The sequence below is a fragment of the Dipodomys ordii genome, unplaced genomic scaffold, assembly GCF_000151885.1.
Source record: "Dipodomys ordii isolate 6190 unplaced genomic scaffold, Dord_2.0 Scaffold30, whole genome shotgun sequence".
Lineage (NCBI taxonomy): Eukaryota > Metazoa > Chordata > Mammalia > Rodentia > Heteromyidae > Dipodomys > Dipodomys ordii.
Genome location: NW_012267246.1, coordinates 8,440,627 through 8,456,860, shown reverse-complemented (window position 1 = coordinate 8,456,860; position 16,234 = coordinate 8,440,627). Strand labels below are relative to the sequence as shown.

At 43.8% G+C, this 16,234-nt stretch overlaps 1 protein-coding gene across 1 annotated transcript in view; it reads left to right on the top strand.

Annotated features, from left to right (window-relative positions):
• Positions 1–16,234, top strand: part of Golim4 (golgi integral membrane protein 4) — a 73,387-nt gene that overhangs the window by 49,697 nt on the left and 7,456 nt on the right. Inside the window, exons 8-13 of the mRNA XM_013016253.1 lie at positions 746–910; positions 4,961–5,296; positions 7,385–7,641; positions 8,494–8,573; positions 10,324–10,433; positions 13,985–14,152. Of these exons, the coding sequence (XP_012871707.1) occupies positions 746–910; positions 4,961–5,296; positions 7,385–7,641; positions 8,494–8,573; positions 10,324–10,433; positions 13,985–14,152 (1,116 nt within the window). The remainder of the gene's footprint in view (positions 1–745; positions 911–4,960; positions 5,297–7,384; positions 7,642–8,493; positions 8,574–10,323; positions 10,434–13,984; positions 14,153–16,234) is intronic.

Genomic DNA, 16,234 nt, shown 5'->3' with positions numbered 1-16,234 from the left:
GCTGTGTCTGTTTTTCAAAACAAAGGCTTTTCTCAAAAGCAGCTCTTCAAATGACCTTTGGCTCAGCTAGTGATTTGGAAGGGAAGAAAAGAAAGGAAGGAAGGAAGGAAGGACAGAAGGGAGAAAGGAAGGAAGGAGGAAGGAAGGAAGGAAGGAAGGAAAGGAGAGAGGGAGGGAGGGAGGGAGGATGGAAGGAAAGAAAGAAAGGAAGGAAGGAAGGAAGGAAGGACAGAAGGGAGAAAGGAAGGAAGGAGGAAGGAAGGAAGGAAGGAAAGAAGGGAGAAAGGAAGAAAGGAAGGAGGAAGGAAGGAAAGAAGGAAGGAAGAAAGGGAGGAAAGAAGAAGGAAGGAAATGTTACCCAGAAGATATTGGGAAAAGATTTCTGCACTGGCATAACTGTGTATTTAAGTAGATTTTAATGTAAATCATCACATACCTATCTTTTAATGATATTTATAATAATCCAAAGTTATTTATCAAGTTCTTCCTTTGTCTCATGTAGCATGGGAAACTAACAGCTGTCGTAGACATATTTTTCTGTTTCCTTTCATTCTTACTCTATTTTGCATGTGCTGGAAAACGGTTAAGCATGGCTAAGGAAGAAGGACTTGCGTGAAAACAATCTGCATATTTTCCTAACTCATATTTAGATCCAATTTTTTTTCCTACTCATCCACTGAACTATAAAGCCCATTTGTGACTATCTTTTTTTCCCACCTCCTCAAATGGGGCAATTTATATGCAGACTCAAGTCGCAGAATATAAACAACTGAAAGATACGCTGAATAGGATTCCAAGCTTCCGAAAATCTGACTCTGCAGAGCTGCACAACGGAACCTTCCCCCAGGTGGCCGGCCTTCCACATGGGGACCACGCAGCTAGGGCGAAGCCAGCCGGAGAGCTGCAGGAGGTAAGGGATGGATTCCCCACACTGCCCACATCGCCTTGTACTCAGCTTCAAGTGTATGTGGAAATCCCCAGTCGGGCTTGCTAAAACACACACTGCACAGGCTCAACTTCACAGTCAGTTCATTAGGGGTGGAGGCCTGAGGGGGTGCAGTCCTTACAGAGTTAGTTGGTCCAGGGAGGGAAGTTGTGAATTACTGCAGCAGTGTTTGCTGGAAAAGGCTTTTCTGATTGGCTTTGTCTTTACTCCTCGGGTAGTACTTGAGTAGCTGGGGTTTGGTTGATTTTTCTTTCTCATCCTTTGAGTAGGGTGAGGAAGGTTGGTTTGATCTGATTGTGAGGATAATGTGTGACAATCATCCCTGCCAAGCTCCATCAAGCATACAACTTAATGGATTGAATATATTTGAATATCTTTGAATTAGGTCCATGGAGAACATGTCAAAATTATCAAAGTTGCTGTTTAACAGTACCTGAGTGCCAAGCACTGGTGGCTCATGCCTGTAATCCTAGCTACTCAAGAGGCTGAGGATCATGGTTCAAAGCCAGCCTGGGCAGGAAAGACCTTGAGCCACTGGAAGTAGCTCAAAGTGGTGGAGCACTAGCCTTGAGCAAAAAAGCTCAGGGACAGTGTGCAGGCCCTGAGTTCAAGCCCCACAACTGACAAAAAAGAAAAAAAAATACAGTGCCTGGGATCCAAGTGCTAGTCCTAAAATACATGAAATTCTTGCTCTTCAAGCCTTGCTTAAGTATATGTCAAAAGTGGGACAAAGCTACAGACTAACATTTAAGCTTATGCCTGTAATCTCAGGAAGACAGACACTGGGAAGAATCACACTCAGAGGCCAACTCCGGCTAAAAGTTGGTGATAATGAGGCTAGGAAGGTGGCTCAGTGGTAAAATGCTTGCCTTGCATGCATGAGGCCCTGGGTTCGATTCCTCAGCACCACATAAGCAGAAAAAGCCGGAAGTGATGCTGTGGCTCAAGAGCTGAAGAGCTGAGGGACCAGAGTTCAAGCCCCATGACTCATCCTCCCTGCCCAAAAAAAAGTTAGTGATATCCTACTACCCCCAATAACAGAGATGGTGGTGTGCGCCAGAAGTCTCTGCCACGCAGGAGGCCATGGACAGGAAGATTGCAGTCAGAGGCTGGCTCCAGGCAGAAGAACACAAGGTTCTATCACAAACATAATTGAAACAAAAAAGGGCTGGGGTCGTGATTCAAGTGGTAGAGCACCTACCTCATAAGGGTGTGGTCCTGAGTTCAAACTCTAGTACTATCAGAGTTCTTTCTGCAATCACAATGCAGTTTCAAAAAGAGAGAGGGAAAAAGAGGGGGGGGAAGAGAAGAGGAGAGGAGAGGAGAGTATGGCTATCTTTCCCCCAACAGTCTTAAAAAAAAAAGAAAGTTGAAGATGACCTGCACCCATGGGACAATCTGATGGGATTAATGAACACATGAGACTCTTATGGGAGTGATTGATTTGAAGTGAGTGATCTTCTCTATGGTTCAGAGAATTCCTCACAAGCATAGTCTACATTCTCTCTGTGTGTGAGTATTAACGTTAGCCACCAGACCTTTCTTTAGAGAACATGACAGGCCGCTAGGTTGCTTATGTTCTGTGCCAGCCTGATGACGGGTTTGCTGGATTAATGGTCTAATGACTCAGGGCTTTCATTTTCCCATCTGTGGCTTGAAGATAGTAGTTATCTACTCTGTCTTTGTGGGGGCATTGTGAAGATAAATGGCAGGTGTTTGGAAAGCACTTAAGGGTTCTTTAGAAAACTATTTCCTGTAAAGCCAGGGCACTCATGTGTCAAGACTATTTTGCCAGATAGTTGAAGACTGAGGCAAAATGAAAACTCCACAATCTGGCCTCAAATGGCTGAGAATGACCTCTGTCCCTAGTACACACTTGATAAACTCCCAGATCTCGTTTGGTAATTATATTCCTGCTACTTTTAAAAATGATACTTCACATTTCAATTTGCTTATGGATAGAACTCTAGAGATTTCCAGCTATAGAGGAGTTATCTGCCCAAAGAATTGTTTTCCTGATAAAGAAGACCAAAGAGGGAGATGCATGGTAGTATTTGCTGTCAATACTGCTGCTCCTCCATCTCTTCTTAAGTGACACAGACCAGAGAGAGAGATCTCTGAGACTTTATGAAAAACCATCTTGAATCCACCAATTTTAAAAGAAGAATATTCTAAAATGTGGTGTTCATTCATTTAATTTTTGTGTGTATGTTTGCACTGGTAGCTTTTTCCACTCAAAACTAGTGCTCTAACCACTTGAGCCACATCCCCACATCTGTCTTTTTGCTGGTTAATTAGAGATAACAATCTCTTGGTTTTGGTGCCCACACTGCTTCTGAGATCCTTAGATCTCAGCTTCCTGAGTAGATAGAATTATAGGCATAAGACACTGGTATGTGGCTATGTTTATTTTTTGTTATTGTTCAATTTTCTGTGTTGTCACTATAAAATATTTATGAATAATTCTTTAGTTCACCAAAAAGGAAATTCTAATATCTTAAAAATATTTTAACCAGGCAACAACGAGTCATTCTTGTAACTCTAGCTACTCAGAAGACCAAGATCTGATGATTGTAGTTCAAAGCCAGCCTGGCGAGGAAAGTCCATGAGACTCTTATCTCCAATGACCCACCAAGAAGTTGGAAGTTGAGCTGTGGCTCGAATGGTAGAGTACCAACCTTGAGCAAAAATCTAAGGGACAGCACTCAAGATATGAGTTCAAGTACCAGCACCCAAAAAAAGACAGAAAAAAAGAAGGAAGAATGCTTTAGTGTATATTGTTTACCAGACCTGATTTTTTTTTGGGGGGGGTCTGGTTGTGGGGCCTGAACTCTGGGCCCGGGCACTGTCCCTCAGCTCTTTAGCTCAAGGCTAACGCTCTACCACTTAAGCCACAGCGCCACTTCCGGATTTTTTCTTTTTGCTTATGTGGTGCTGAGGAATCGAACCCAGGGCCTCATGCATGCAAGGCAAGCACTCTACCACTGAGCCACTTTCCCAGCCCCAGCCCTGATTTTAAATTGGCAAGGACTTACATTAGTACTGGCATCCTTTTAAATTGTTAGAGACCCAATCTAATCGCGAATAGGCCCAAGACTCTCTAGTTGCATTGTATCCTTCTCTGTACAGATAATTATTGGAAACACACGTGACAGGGAAGAAGATGCTGTAAATATTTTAGCACTAAAAGTCTGAGGGCTTTCCCTTTTTATTCTGAGGGAAAGCTAGATTGCTTTTGAGGGAACTGCTTACTCCAGAGATGTATTTCCTAATATGTATGAGGTTTTCATATGATTTTTCAGGTTATTGACTGCATGCTTTCTGGGATGAAATTTTGCTTAGACCACCTCAATTTTATAAGTGAGATTACACAGTGAGAAGAATTACCGTGTGTGTGTGTGTGTGTGTGTACACGCATACTTGTCCTGGGACTTGAACTCGGGGCCTGAGTACTGTCCCTAAGCTTTTATGCTCAAGGCTACCACATTACTACTTGAGCCAGAGCTCCATTTCTGTCTTTTTTGGTGGTTGATTGGAGATAAGAGGCTCTGGGACTATCTTTTTTTTTTTTTTCTTTTTGGGTCAGGTCATGGGGCCTGAACTCTGGGCCTGGGCGCTGTCCCTCAGCTCTTCAGCTCAAGGCTAGCGCTCTACCACTTGAGCCACAGCGCCACTTCCGGCTTTTTTCTTTTTGCTTACGTGGTGCTGAGGAATGGAACTCAGGGCCTCAGGCATGCAAGGCAAGCGCTCTACCACTGAGCCACCTTCCCAGCCCTCTGGGACTATCTTGCTAGGGCTGGCTTCAAACCACAGTCCTCAGAGTAGCTAGGATTACAGGCATGAGCCACTTGCACCTGGCTTTACTCTTATAATTTTTTTTTAGAGTCAAGCTTTTTGTCTATTGTCTATCTTTCCAGACTCCAGCATCTTGCTTATGGTGTAGCCCCTTAAAATTCTATGACTGCTTTTGAAACAAAAGAGCATCATGCTTTCTCGTGTTGGGCTTGTCCCTAGGAGTTTCGAAATCCTGAGGTGTGGCAGAAAAACGAAGCATTGCCTAGAAGAACAGAAGAAAGGAAAACCCGCCCTGCCACGCCGCCGAACGAGGCAGAATTTCAGGCTCCGATACAAGAGAACCCACACGGAGTGGAGCCCCGGGAGCCAGAGGAACATCAGGTGGAAGAGGAGCACAGAAAGGCCCTGGAGGAGGAGGAGATGGAGCAGGTGGGGCAGGCAGAGCACCTGGAAGAGGAGCACGACCCATCGCCAGAGGAGCAAGACCGGGAATGGAAGGAACAACCACGCCTACCGGAGGCTGCCCAGCCTGTACAGGGAGGAGCTGGCGCTGAGGTAGGCCCTCTCCAAGTCCACTGGGCTGGGGAACACGTGGCTTTAGGTATTGAAAAAGAAAGCCACTCCCCTGCCCCATGAACCCCAGTACCTTTGAAAGATTGAAGGAGTTCACTGAAGGCTGTTTCACACATTGAAGTGTAGTTTTGTAAATACTGATCGTGTGCATAGCGACCTAGAGGAAGATGGAGGACATGAGTACTTGTCAATGGGGAGTGAGCTGTGTGTGTGTACTTCGGGCTGTCCAGAGTGTTCAGAGTCCCACTTGACTTCCTTCCTGTGCTCAAATCACAACTTGAGGAAGAGGAGGGAGATCTCAGAGGTTAAGACTGTCCCCCTTCCCCCCTCCCCCCGCTTCTGTCCTTCTATGGGGGCTCAGTTTGCTGGCTTTTGCCTGATCAGAAATCCATATCTGAAAGATTTTATTTTAGTGTGTGTGTGGGGTGTGTGTGTGTGTGTGTGTGTGTGTGTGTGTGTGTGTTTTGGCTGGTACTAGGGCTTGAACTCTGGGCCTCTAGGCACTGTCCCTGAGCTTTTTCATTCAAAGCTAGCACTATACCCTTTGAGCCACAGCTCCACATTTGGGTTTTCATAGTTAATTGGAGATAAGAGTCTCCTGGACTTTTCTACCTGGGCTGACTTTGAATTGTGATCCTCAGCTCTCTGCCTCCTGAGTAGCTAGGATTACAGGTGTGAGTCACTGGTACCTCGCTTTTTTGTTGTTGCTGTTTTTGTTTGTTTTTTTTTAATCAAAGATTCTCATAAAAGGATATTCCACTTGGAACACGTGCTTAGCACATTTCTGTGTAGACTCTGTCTCCAGAACATGCCCCTACTCACTAGGAACACCTTTCCCATGTCTATAAAAAGCAGTCATCATTGCAGCGAATACTTGAAACAAACTTAAAGCCACAGAGTCCAGCAGTGGGCTCCTTGGCCTTTTCTGGACTCTAGCGATTTATTTAGTGATTTAGTTATCTTTGGCAGTTTTGGGGCTGGAAGTCAGGACCTCAGCACTGTCCCTTAGCTTTTTCCTTTAAGACTGGCACTCTGCCAATTGTGTTGTGCCACCACTTATGTCTTACTTAGCTGGTTAATTGGAGATAAGAGTCTCATGGATTCCCTGGCAAGGGCTGAGTAGCTAGGATTATAGGTATAGCTACTGGTGCCCGGCTCTACAGTCATTGATTTATAATGTGAGTTTCGTTTGGTATCAGACTCTCTGACAACTGAAGCTGGCTGTGGCTTCAGGTCAGGTAGGTGTGAGGTCTCTCGTTGTCCCTTGTTTGCTTTCTTGCACACTCAGCCTCGACAAGCTTCTACTAGCCTGTGTCCTTCCCACTGTGAGAAGCAGCCTTCCCCTCCTCTCAATGAAATCCCCTCCCTCTACCTTCTGCTGGGGATATTGCATGTGTGTTTGTTCATGAGGGATGACAGACAAGGATGCATAGCTCAAGTGGAAACAGCATTTTAACAAGTGCTGTCTCTTAATTTTCCTTTAATCAGAACCAATGATCTTTTCCCCCATTCCTGGTTTCTTTAAAGAAAATCTGTTCTTTGCTTTTCCACTGTAACCTGGGATTCAACTTTATTATTATCATTACTACTATTACTACTACTACTACCACCACGACTACCATTGGCCCTGTGTAACTAGAGATTAGTTTATATATTGCTGGAGCTAATTGGGCATCCATAGGTCTTCAGGTCTTCACGGACAAAGCCTTAGCCTCACAAATTTCCCCATGAGTGTGAAGTTACCAAGTGTTCACTTGCTCAAGAGGCTTGGGGACCTGGATTTAATTACAATTTGAAACCCATTTCTGGTGCTGTGCCTTGTTTTCTATGGGAGCGGAGAGGCCACGGAAAAGAATGACTGCCTTTATACCAGTGAATTAGGAAGATCAGAGGCACCAAGAATCCCAGGGCTATTCAGAGAACGCTGGCAAGTAGGAGTTTGAGCAGCCTATGTAGCCTCACCAGTCACTAGATAAGTAGGAGGGTAAAAAGCCAACTCTGCCCCTGAGTTTGTGGTGAGGAACAAGATGGTTGACCCCTCCTGCTCAGATCACCCTGGTTCTGTCCCAGGACCAGACATACCTTTCAGCCAGGCCAGATACCAAACCACGATCCCCTTATGAGGAGCAGCTGGAGCAGCAGCGGCAGGCAGTGCAGAGGGACCAGGAGGCCCAGCGGCTGCGACAGCACCAGGAACTTCTGCACCAGCAGAGGCTGCAAGGACATTTACTAGGACAGCAGCAGCAGCAGCAGCAGCAGCAGCAGCTGGCCAGAGAGATGGTCCAGCGGAGACAGGTGGAGCTGGAGGACAACCAGCAGCAGCTAAGGTAGCAGACACCCCTTCCCCTGGTGGCACAGACAGTCACTCCTCTGTTTTTAATAAATGCATCAAAGCCATGCTTGTGTGGGTAATGCTCCTGGAATGGGAGGGGCTCATTATGGCTCATGTAGCTAAGGTAGAGAAAGTACTTGAGTTAAATGCTCAAGTGTGTACACACACACACACACACACACACACTCATGTAGCTATGGTAGAGAAAGTATTTGAGTTAAATGCTCAAGTGTGTACACACACACACACACACACACACACACACACACACATCATTTTTCCCTGCTTCAACATGATGGTTTCAGTCTCAAAATAACCCAGTACTCCTTTTAGTTTGGTTTGACCATTAGAAAAATATTTTACCTTCTAAAGATACCTTTAAAAAAAATCTTTCCTCCCATTTTTAGTAGCATCCATTAATTAGTTGTATAGAAGGGGAGGCTCTTTGTAATGTGTTCATTGATGCATACAGTATACTTAGGGAGACTCCCTCCATCACTGTCCCTCATTCCTCCTGTCTTCCTCCCCAAACCAATCTCAGCACGTTTCATTGGTCCATTTTCACATATCCATCCATCATAACTGCATTCTTCCTTCTCCATTCCCCTTCCCCTTCACACACACACAAAAAAACTACTTTTTTACTTCTTTGTCATGCTTTTCTTTTTCTTAGTGTATGCTATCTGGAATCTTCATTACATCTTTTCTTGTAGATAAAAGATATTTTTAACTCATGGTGTTTTTTTTTCCCCCAAAAATATTTTTTAAAATCATGTGTATTACTATTTCGAAAAGGATCTTTGTCAGCCTGTGTCCAGTTGAACCTATGATATTTATGTCTTGGCAGGCAACAGGCTCATTATAACGCCATGGATAATGATATCGTGCAGGGAGCTGAGGACCAAGGAATCCAAGAAGAAGGAGGTGGTAAGGCTTCTCCAATGATGAAGGTTTTAATAAAATGACTTGAACTATAGTAGCATGCCTTATCAATGAACCAATATTTCATAACATCTGTAAGCTAGAGGCACACCCCAGTGAGTAGAAAGTCGGCCTGTGGACTAGTGTCCTTAACTTGTCTTCATCTTATGTACACCAGAGGAGAAACCTACTGGAGACAATCTATCTTTCCTCTTAACACATTCCCCCTAGTTTGAAGATTTCTGTGTACTGAATAATTGTTTCTGACAAATTTTCCTAGGCTTATGAGGCTGTGGGAAAGGTCTCCATTTCCTCTTTACCTTGGACGCGTTGGTGTCATCGCTTTGAAGGATTTTCAAGTTAAATCAGTAGTAGCTTTCATTGAGGACCGGAGTCTAGTCCATGATCTGTTAACTATTGCTTCCTGGGATAACGGAGCTGGAGGAAGCTGTGTCCTGGGTACTGCTGTTGCTCCCATGTTCATTCTTTTCTAGAAAGTCAAATGGAAGGCAGTGGAACACTCTACATCAGCAGCTGGCTATGATATTTTATAGCCATAAGAGCCAGGGAATCGTTTCCTCCATGGTCCCCATGGGTCATTTTCTGCTCTTTTGTTCTGTAATCAATAAGGCTAGAGAACATTCTGTTCACTTTGTTTAATAAATCCCTTCGCGTACCGGAGACCTGATGCTAACTTAACCCCGTATCTTTATGTCTGTGCACTAAATGCTCTCTGTGCACTTAAACTTTCCAGTATTTCCATTTAAAAAGCACCATGTTCCTTGTCTGTTTACTCTCACAATGCTCTTTACCAGTTTTCAAGAAGCAGCCATGTGATGTCTGAGGGAGACATGTATAAACATGACATAGGTCCCTGTGCTGTTTGGCATTGGCATGGCCCCAGAGCATTTGATGAGCTGCATTTGCATTTGAGTGCTACGGATGAGGTTGCTCTTTTATTCCCTAATCACTTTGCTGCTTTCCTTTTCTCTTCTTTTTCAAGTTCTGGGGTTTGAACTCAGAGCTTCATGCTTGCTAATAAGCAAGAGCTCTACTCTTCGAGCCACTCTGCCAGCCTGTTTTGTGTTGGTTATCATAGAGTTAGAACGTTGTTCTATCACGGTTCATGCCCAGACTGGACTGTAATCCTCCTATATTTGTGCCCCCTCTCAGCACTGAGATGACAGCTGTGTGCTGTTGGATCCAACCATGATGCTCCCGTAGTCTAGGATGACGAGTTCACAGGCAGCCATGGACTGAGACTGAATCTTGTGAACTTGGGTGCCCAGGCTGGCCTCCAACTGTGGTCCCCTGAACCTCTGCCCCTTGAGTAGCTAGGATTACAGGTCAGAGTCACTGCGCCCAGCTATGACATTACTTCTTTGAAATATCCACTCTTTCCATGGATATAAATGAAAAGTTAGTTGTTTATTTCAGCGATGTCCAAAGGACTAGACTTTCTTTTGAAAAAGTTTTGGTTGTTGTTCTTTTCTTGCCTTAACAGGAAAAACCATTCTTTACAAGGTTAGAATAGCCTAACTTACCCTTCCTACTTCATTGGATGACCAGGCTGTGAAATGAATCAAATTCTATTCAGCAAGGTTGAGACACAGTCTTGTGTTGAGTAAACAGAGATGGAAGAGAAATTGGGTGGTGTGTTCTCCATAAAAGCCCATTGATGGCTTTTCTTTTAATTGAAAGGGGACCAGTCCTATTTGATCCATTTGGAGCTAATTCTAGTTGCTTGCTTTGCCAGCCTATGAAAGAGATAACCAGCACCGGGATGAAGCTGAAGACGACCCCAGGAATGGACCTGAGCCTCAGGAGCCTGGACGTCAGGAAGCTGACCCAGAGTCGGAGGCAGATGTAAGTGTCTTCCCCACTCCTCCGGAACCTAAGCCAGAAAACTGACATGCATACACACACTCTGGCCTCTCGTGTGTGTGTGTGTGTGTGTTGTGTGTGTGTTAGCTCATCCGAGCAGAGGGTATAGACATGAGGGATTAGGTTGGGGATAGGGAAATCAAAGGTTTTTGACATGCATACACACACTCTGGCCTCTCGTGTGTGTGTGTGTGTGTGTGTGTGTGTGTGTGTGTGTTGTGTGTGTGTTAGCTCATCCGAGCAGAGGGTATAGACATGAGGGATTAGGTTGGGGACAGGGAAATCAAAGGTTTTTCCCTTTGATAACTTTTAGATGGACAACCTTAAAGCTAAAATGGAGGCACACAAAACCAAGAGGTCTTGATCTATGAACTCACTCTGAAAGATGGAAGGAAAGGTCTGGTTACCAGAGGAAGGGCAGTTAATCTTTTCTGAGCAAATGGAACCATCCGCTAGTGGTTCAGGACTGTCCAGTTCCTCTCCTCCCAGCCGTCCAGGGCCCAATGGAATCAACATGTACAAGGATTTGTGGTTGCAGTATGAGAAGAGATGAGTTCACCTGACAACATGGTATAAAAAATTTAGAATATGAACAGATAGACACTTGACTAACTGGCATTGTACTTTTTGTCTACCAAGAAAGGAACAAGCAATCCCTCTCTCTCTGCCCCACTCAGATGGATGGTCCAGGGCCTTTACCCCTAGATAAGCCAAGCCAATGTTGAATGAGTGTGTTCTTTTTTTTTTTTTTTTTTTGGTCGGTCGTGGGACTTAAACTCTGGGTCTTGGGTGTTGTCCCTGTGCTCTTCAGCTCAAGGAGAGCTTAGATAAGAGTCTCACGGACTTTCCTGCTGGGGCTGGCTTTGAACCACAATCCTCAGATCTCAGCCTCCTGAGTAGCTAGGATTACAGGCGTGAGCCACCAGTGCCCGGCTTCTTTTTTTTAATTTATTAATTTTTTTATTTTTTTATGTGTAGATGGCATCTGCAACTTCTTTTAGCTCTTTCATGATGTTTGGCTAACAAATCAACCCTATGTCTATAGCGTTCTGTTGATGCCATCCGGGGCCCTGTTTGTCCTGACCCAAGGCATTGAGGGGAAGATGGTTATCTTTCCTTGGTAATCACCCACCACATCTTCTTGCTGGGTGCTTGGAGCCACTTGACGGATGGGCTTTGCCATTTGTTGCTCTGAGATGTGCCTTCAGGAAAGGGTGCAGCAGGATCCTCACTCGGAAATGTTTTCACAAATGAACAAGAGCAGGCAGGAGCATTTGAGGTAGTAAATGTCCGTGAGAAGGAGCAAACCACGCTGCAGACACTTAAGTATGCATAAGAGGGATGAAGGAGCGGTGGCTGGAGACATGTGGCAGTCACTTAGTTTGGGAACTGTGGTAGGCTTTATCATGATCTCATACCTTACTGGCCTGACATCTGTGGTTCTTCGGAACACCCTTGGAAACACTGGCCTTTTTTTTTTTTTATCATGCTGTCTTCCTTTCTTCCTCCTTCCCTCTTTTTCTCCCTTTCTCCTTCTCTCCTCCCTCCCTTTTTCCCTCCTTTCTTTCTTTCTTTTCCTCTTTTCTCAGTGTTCCTTTCCTTATTTCCTTCTTCCTTCCTTCTTTCCTTCCCTCCTTCCTTTTTTTCTTTCCGTTCTCTCTCTCTATTTTTGTGTTGGTACTGAGGCTTGAATTCAGGACCTGAGTGATGTCCCTTAGCCTTTTTGCCCAAGGCTGGTGTTCTACCACTTCAGAAAGCTTCATTTCCTTTATGTTTTGTTGTTTGTTTGTTTTAATGATTCATCAAAGGTAAGGGTTGCAAGAATTTTCCTGCCAAGGCTGGCTTTTAACCCCAAACCTCAGATCTGATCTAGCCTTTTAGGAGTTAACCACTGGCACCTAGCTGTCATACCATCTGTCAACTAGAAATAGTCCCACTTTACCTTTGCATCCTAACCATTTCATTTGTGGGCTGTGAGTGCACACTGATGATTTGGCTGGACTTGGGGCTAGTGTGTGCACTTTTATGAATACTATAGCAGATGAGATTTTGAAGGTTTTTCTTGAAGAGAAGGGTGAATTTTCTCATAACTCAACACAAATGATTGATGACACGTACAAGAATCCTATATGGCAAAAGATTGCAGAGTAATTAGTTTGGTGTGAAGGTGCTAAAACTTATGGCTTGGCCTTGCTGAGAAGCGCGTTATTTGCACTTTAAGGAAGCCGGTGGCCAGGGCTGTGGAGTAATATATCATCTGAGCTCTGCAACACGTTCAAGGCTCTGGACAGAACTAAAGTGTAGAAACTCCTTGTCGAAAAATGCCTAGAGCAGATCCTGCTTTGTGACTTTAGCATCTCGAAGCAGCTGCCAATTTACCAAGTATCCTGGAGAATGCCCTGGTGGTTTGGGGAAGATGCTCACAGGGACTGCTGTTTCTGCCCATCTCAGCCTCTGCAGGCCGATCCTTGCCTTGGTGCAAGCATGTGTTACCTGACAGCTGGAGTAAACAACTGAAATAATTCTACAGTTGCTCCTTTGAAGGGCATTTGTTGGAAACAGTAATGGCAAATTCCTCCTTAGAAATGAGTTTAAGGGGATATTTTGCATAATCTATTGCCAAAGACTGAGTAGCTAATGTCTCTTGCTCCTTGTCAATACAACATCTCAGTTTCATGGTACTGGATTTTGTTTTGATTCTTTTTTTTTGTAACAATACCAGGGCTTGAACTCAAGACCTTGCTTAACTTGCTCATAGCTGGTGCTCTGTGACTTGAACCACATCTTCTGTCTGGCATTTTGCTGGTTAATTTGAGAAGATGTCTTGCAGACTTTGCTTGGACTGGCTTCAAGTTTGTAGTCTATAGATCTCAGCCTCCTGAGCTGCTAGGATTACAGGTGTGAGCCACCAGCATTCAGCTGGTACTGTTTAGTAATACACAGATTTGTTCCATGCTACAAATAGTCCGTTTCCTTTAGAATTCTCCCATTTTTTGTCTTGTTTCCTTGGGGCACAGAAGACGGGGGCTCCTTCTGGGTCCTTTCTGGTGTGGATCTTCCTTCTCATCATCTACTTTTCAACTACTTACATGCAGAATTATTCCTGGCAAAGGGAAGTTCCTGGCAAAGGGAAGTTCATGTGTATAAAACTCAATTTTAGCAAAGAAAGTTTTTATTCATGCATCTAATTCAACCATCTTAATTACTCCTGACTCTTCCCCCCCCCCCCACTTCTGTTTGGCCTTCTCACTGTGGGTCTTTTCTGCTCAGTTTGGTTCCAATTGCTTGTTAGTAGTCTTGAGGACTACATTCAAATCACTGGCAGACAGGAAATACATCATGCAGATTCCTGAAACTGACAGAGAAAGTGAGGGTTTTATCTTCTGACAGTGAGATACTTGATACTTGGGTTGTGGCAAAGACAGATCCGCAGAATTCAGCAGTGTCATTTTCTGCCAGTGTGGCCTTCCCAGCAGAATTAAACTTAATCCTCAGTCTTGAAGAGGTGGATGCTTTTTATTGAAATCTGACAGAGGGCAGCGTTGGAGGATATCAACCCGGCAGAGGATCCCAATAACCAAGGCGAAGATGAATTTGAGGAAGCTGAGCAAGCAAGAGAAGATAATTTGCCAGATGAAAATGAAGAACAGAAGCACAGTGACAGAAGGCAAGAGAATACAGAGGTGGAAGAGCATCTGGTGGTAAGCAGATGCCACTCATGGGTTTAATCCCCGAGGGTTCTAATCATTTTTTTTTTATTGCAAAGGTGCTGTACAGAGGTGTTACAGCCACAAGTCAGGTATTGAACAGATTTCTTTTTGAACAGTGAGACCCCTTCCCTTATTTTCTCCCAGTTTTTCCCTCCTGACCTCCCTCCCCACTAAGTTGTAGAGTTCATTTCCAACATTGTGTCTAGTGAGTATCACTGCTGCATTAGTTCCCCTGTGCCCATCGTTTTTGTGCTGCCCATTCCCCTCCCCAAATCAAATGAACTTAGATACAAGACAAAAGGTACAGAAATTAAACACAGTGACAAAAGGGAAAAACAAAAAAAAAACCTGCAAAAAGTAAAATAAAAAACCTCTTGTTTCTACCTTTCGGAGTTCATTTTGATAAGCATCATTTTATTTTTTATTTTTTTTATTTTTTTTGTCGGTCATGGGGCTTGAACTCTGGGCCTGGGCGCTGTCCCTCAGCTCTTCAGCTCAAGGCGAGCACTCTACCACTTGAGCTACAGCACCACTTCCGGTTTTCTAGTGGTTTATTGGAGATAGGAGTCCCACGGTCTTTCCTGCCCGGGCTGGCTTTGAACCGCGATTCTCAGATCTCAGCCTCCTGAGTAGCTAGGATTACAGGCGTGAGCCACCGGCGCCTGGCTATTTTTTTATTTTTTTGAGAAAGAATTTTCCAAGTTCATTCACCTTCATTCTCAAGGACAACACCTCTTTTGAAATTGGTGAACATCCTTTCCATGATTTTGCTTTTTGCCTTATACATATGTGTATGTAAATAATACACATAATAGAAGTGTCACAGATGGAATCATTACTATAATACTCTAGAGCTTACTTTTCTTTTTTTATTGTGAAAATAACATACAGAGGGGTTACAATTACATGAGCAAGGTAATGAGTACATTTATTTATTTATTTTTTTTGTCTTTTCTTTTTTGGTACTGGGGATCGAACCCAGGACATTGCACTTGCTAGGCAAGCACTTTGCCACTGAGCTACATCCCAGCCCATGAGTACATTTCTTATCAAGCAATGTTGCCTCCTCCTTTGTTTCCCCTTCCCATCCCTTCTCATCTCCCCCCACCTTTCCCTCCCCCCCAGCACCAAAGTTGAAAAATTCATTTTTCGACATAGCATCTTGTACATCTCATTGTTGCAATGGGTCCACCTGTATCCCTATTTAAACAATTTGTTTTTTCCCTTCCCCTCCCCAAATTATACCAACATCAAATACAGTGAAAACAGGGGTTTTACCGTGGGGGAGGGACATACAAAGCAACGAAGAAATCATCTTATAAATATGCTAGAAACAATAGCAAGAAAGAAAAACTATTTGAGTGCATCATTTTATATGATCATATTCACATAGCTATTGAGCCCTTGTGATCCTCTCCTAACAATATCCTCCTTTGGTCTCACTGTGTGAATATTTAGAGTCCTGTTTAATTGATCATATCCAAGTATAATTTTTTTTGTCTTTTACTATCCATTGGGTTTACTTGTAGATTTATAGGCATATTCTAATTAGAATAAATGAGGAAAACCATAGGACCTATTTTCTTTGGGTCTGGCTTACTTTTTTCCCAAGTCTTTCTATTTCCTTATGGATTGGGGCAATATCATTCTTTCTGATGGAAGCATAGAATTCCATTGTATATAGATACCATATTTTCTTGATCCATTCATTCCACTGAGAGGCATCTGGGTTAATTGCATATCTTGGTTATGGTAAACAGTGCTGCAATGAACATAATTGTGCTGGTAGTCTTAGTGTGGCCTGGTTTGTGGTCAGTTGGATAAATACCCAGGAGTGGGATTGCTGGGTCATAGGGAAGCTCTGTTTAGCCTTTTGAGGAACCTCCATACTGCATGCTCCATACTGCATACTTTTCAGAGAGGTTGAACATCCCCTCCAGCACCTGTTACTATAAGTTTTCTTGATAATGACCATTCTAACTGGAGTGAGTTGGAATCTCAATGTGGTAGTGATTTACATTTCCCTAATGCCCAGAGATGTTAGTTTAGATGTTAGGTCTTTGCCTATGTGGA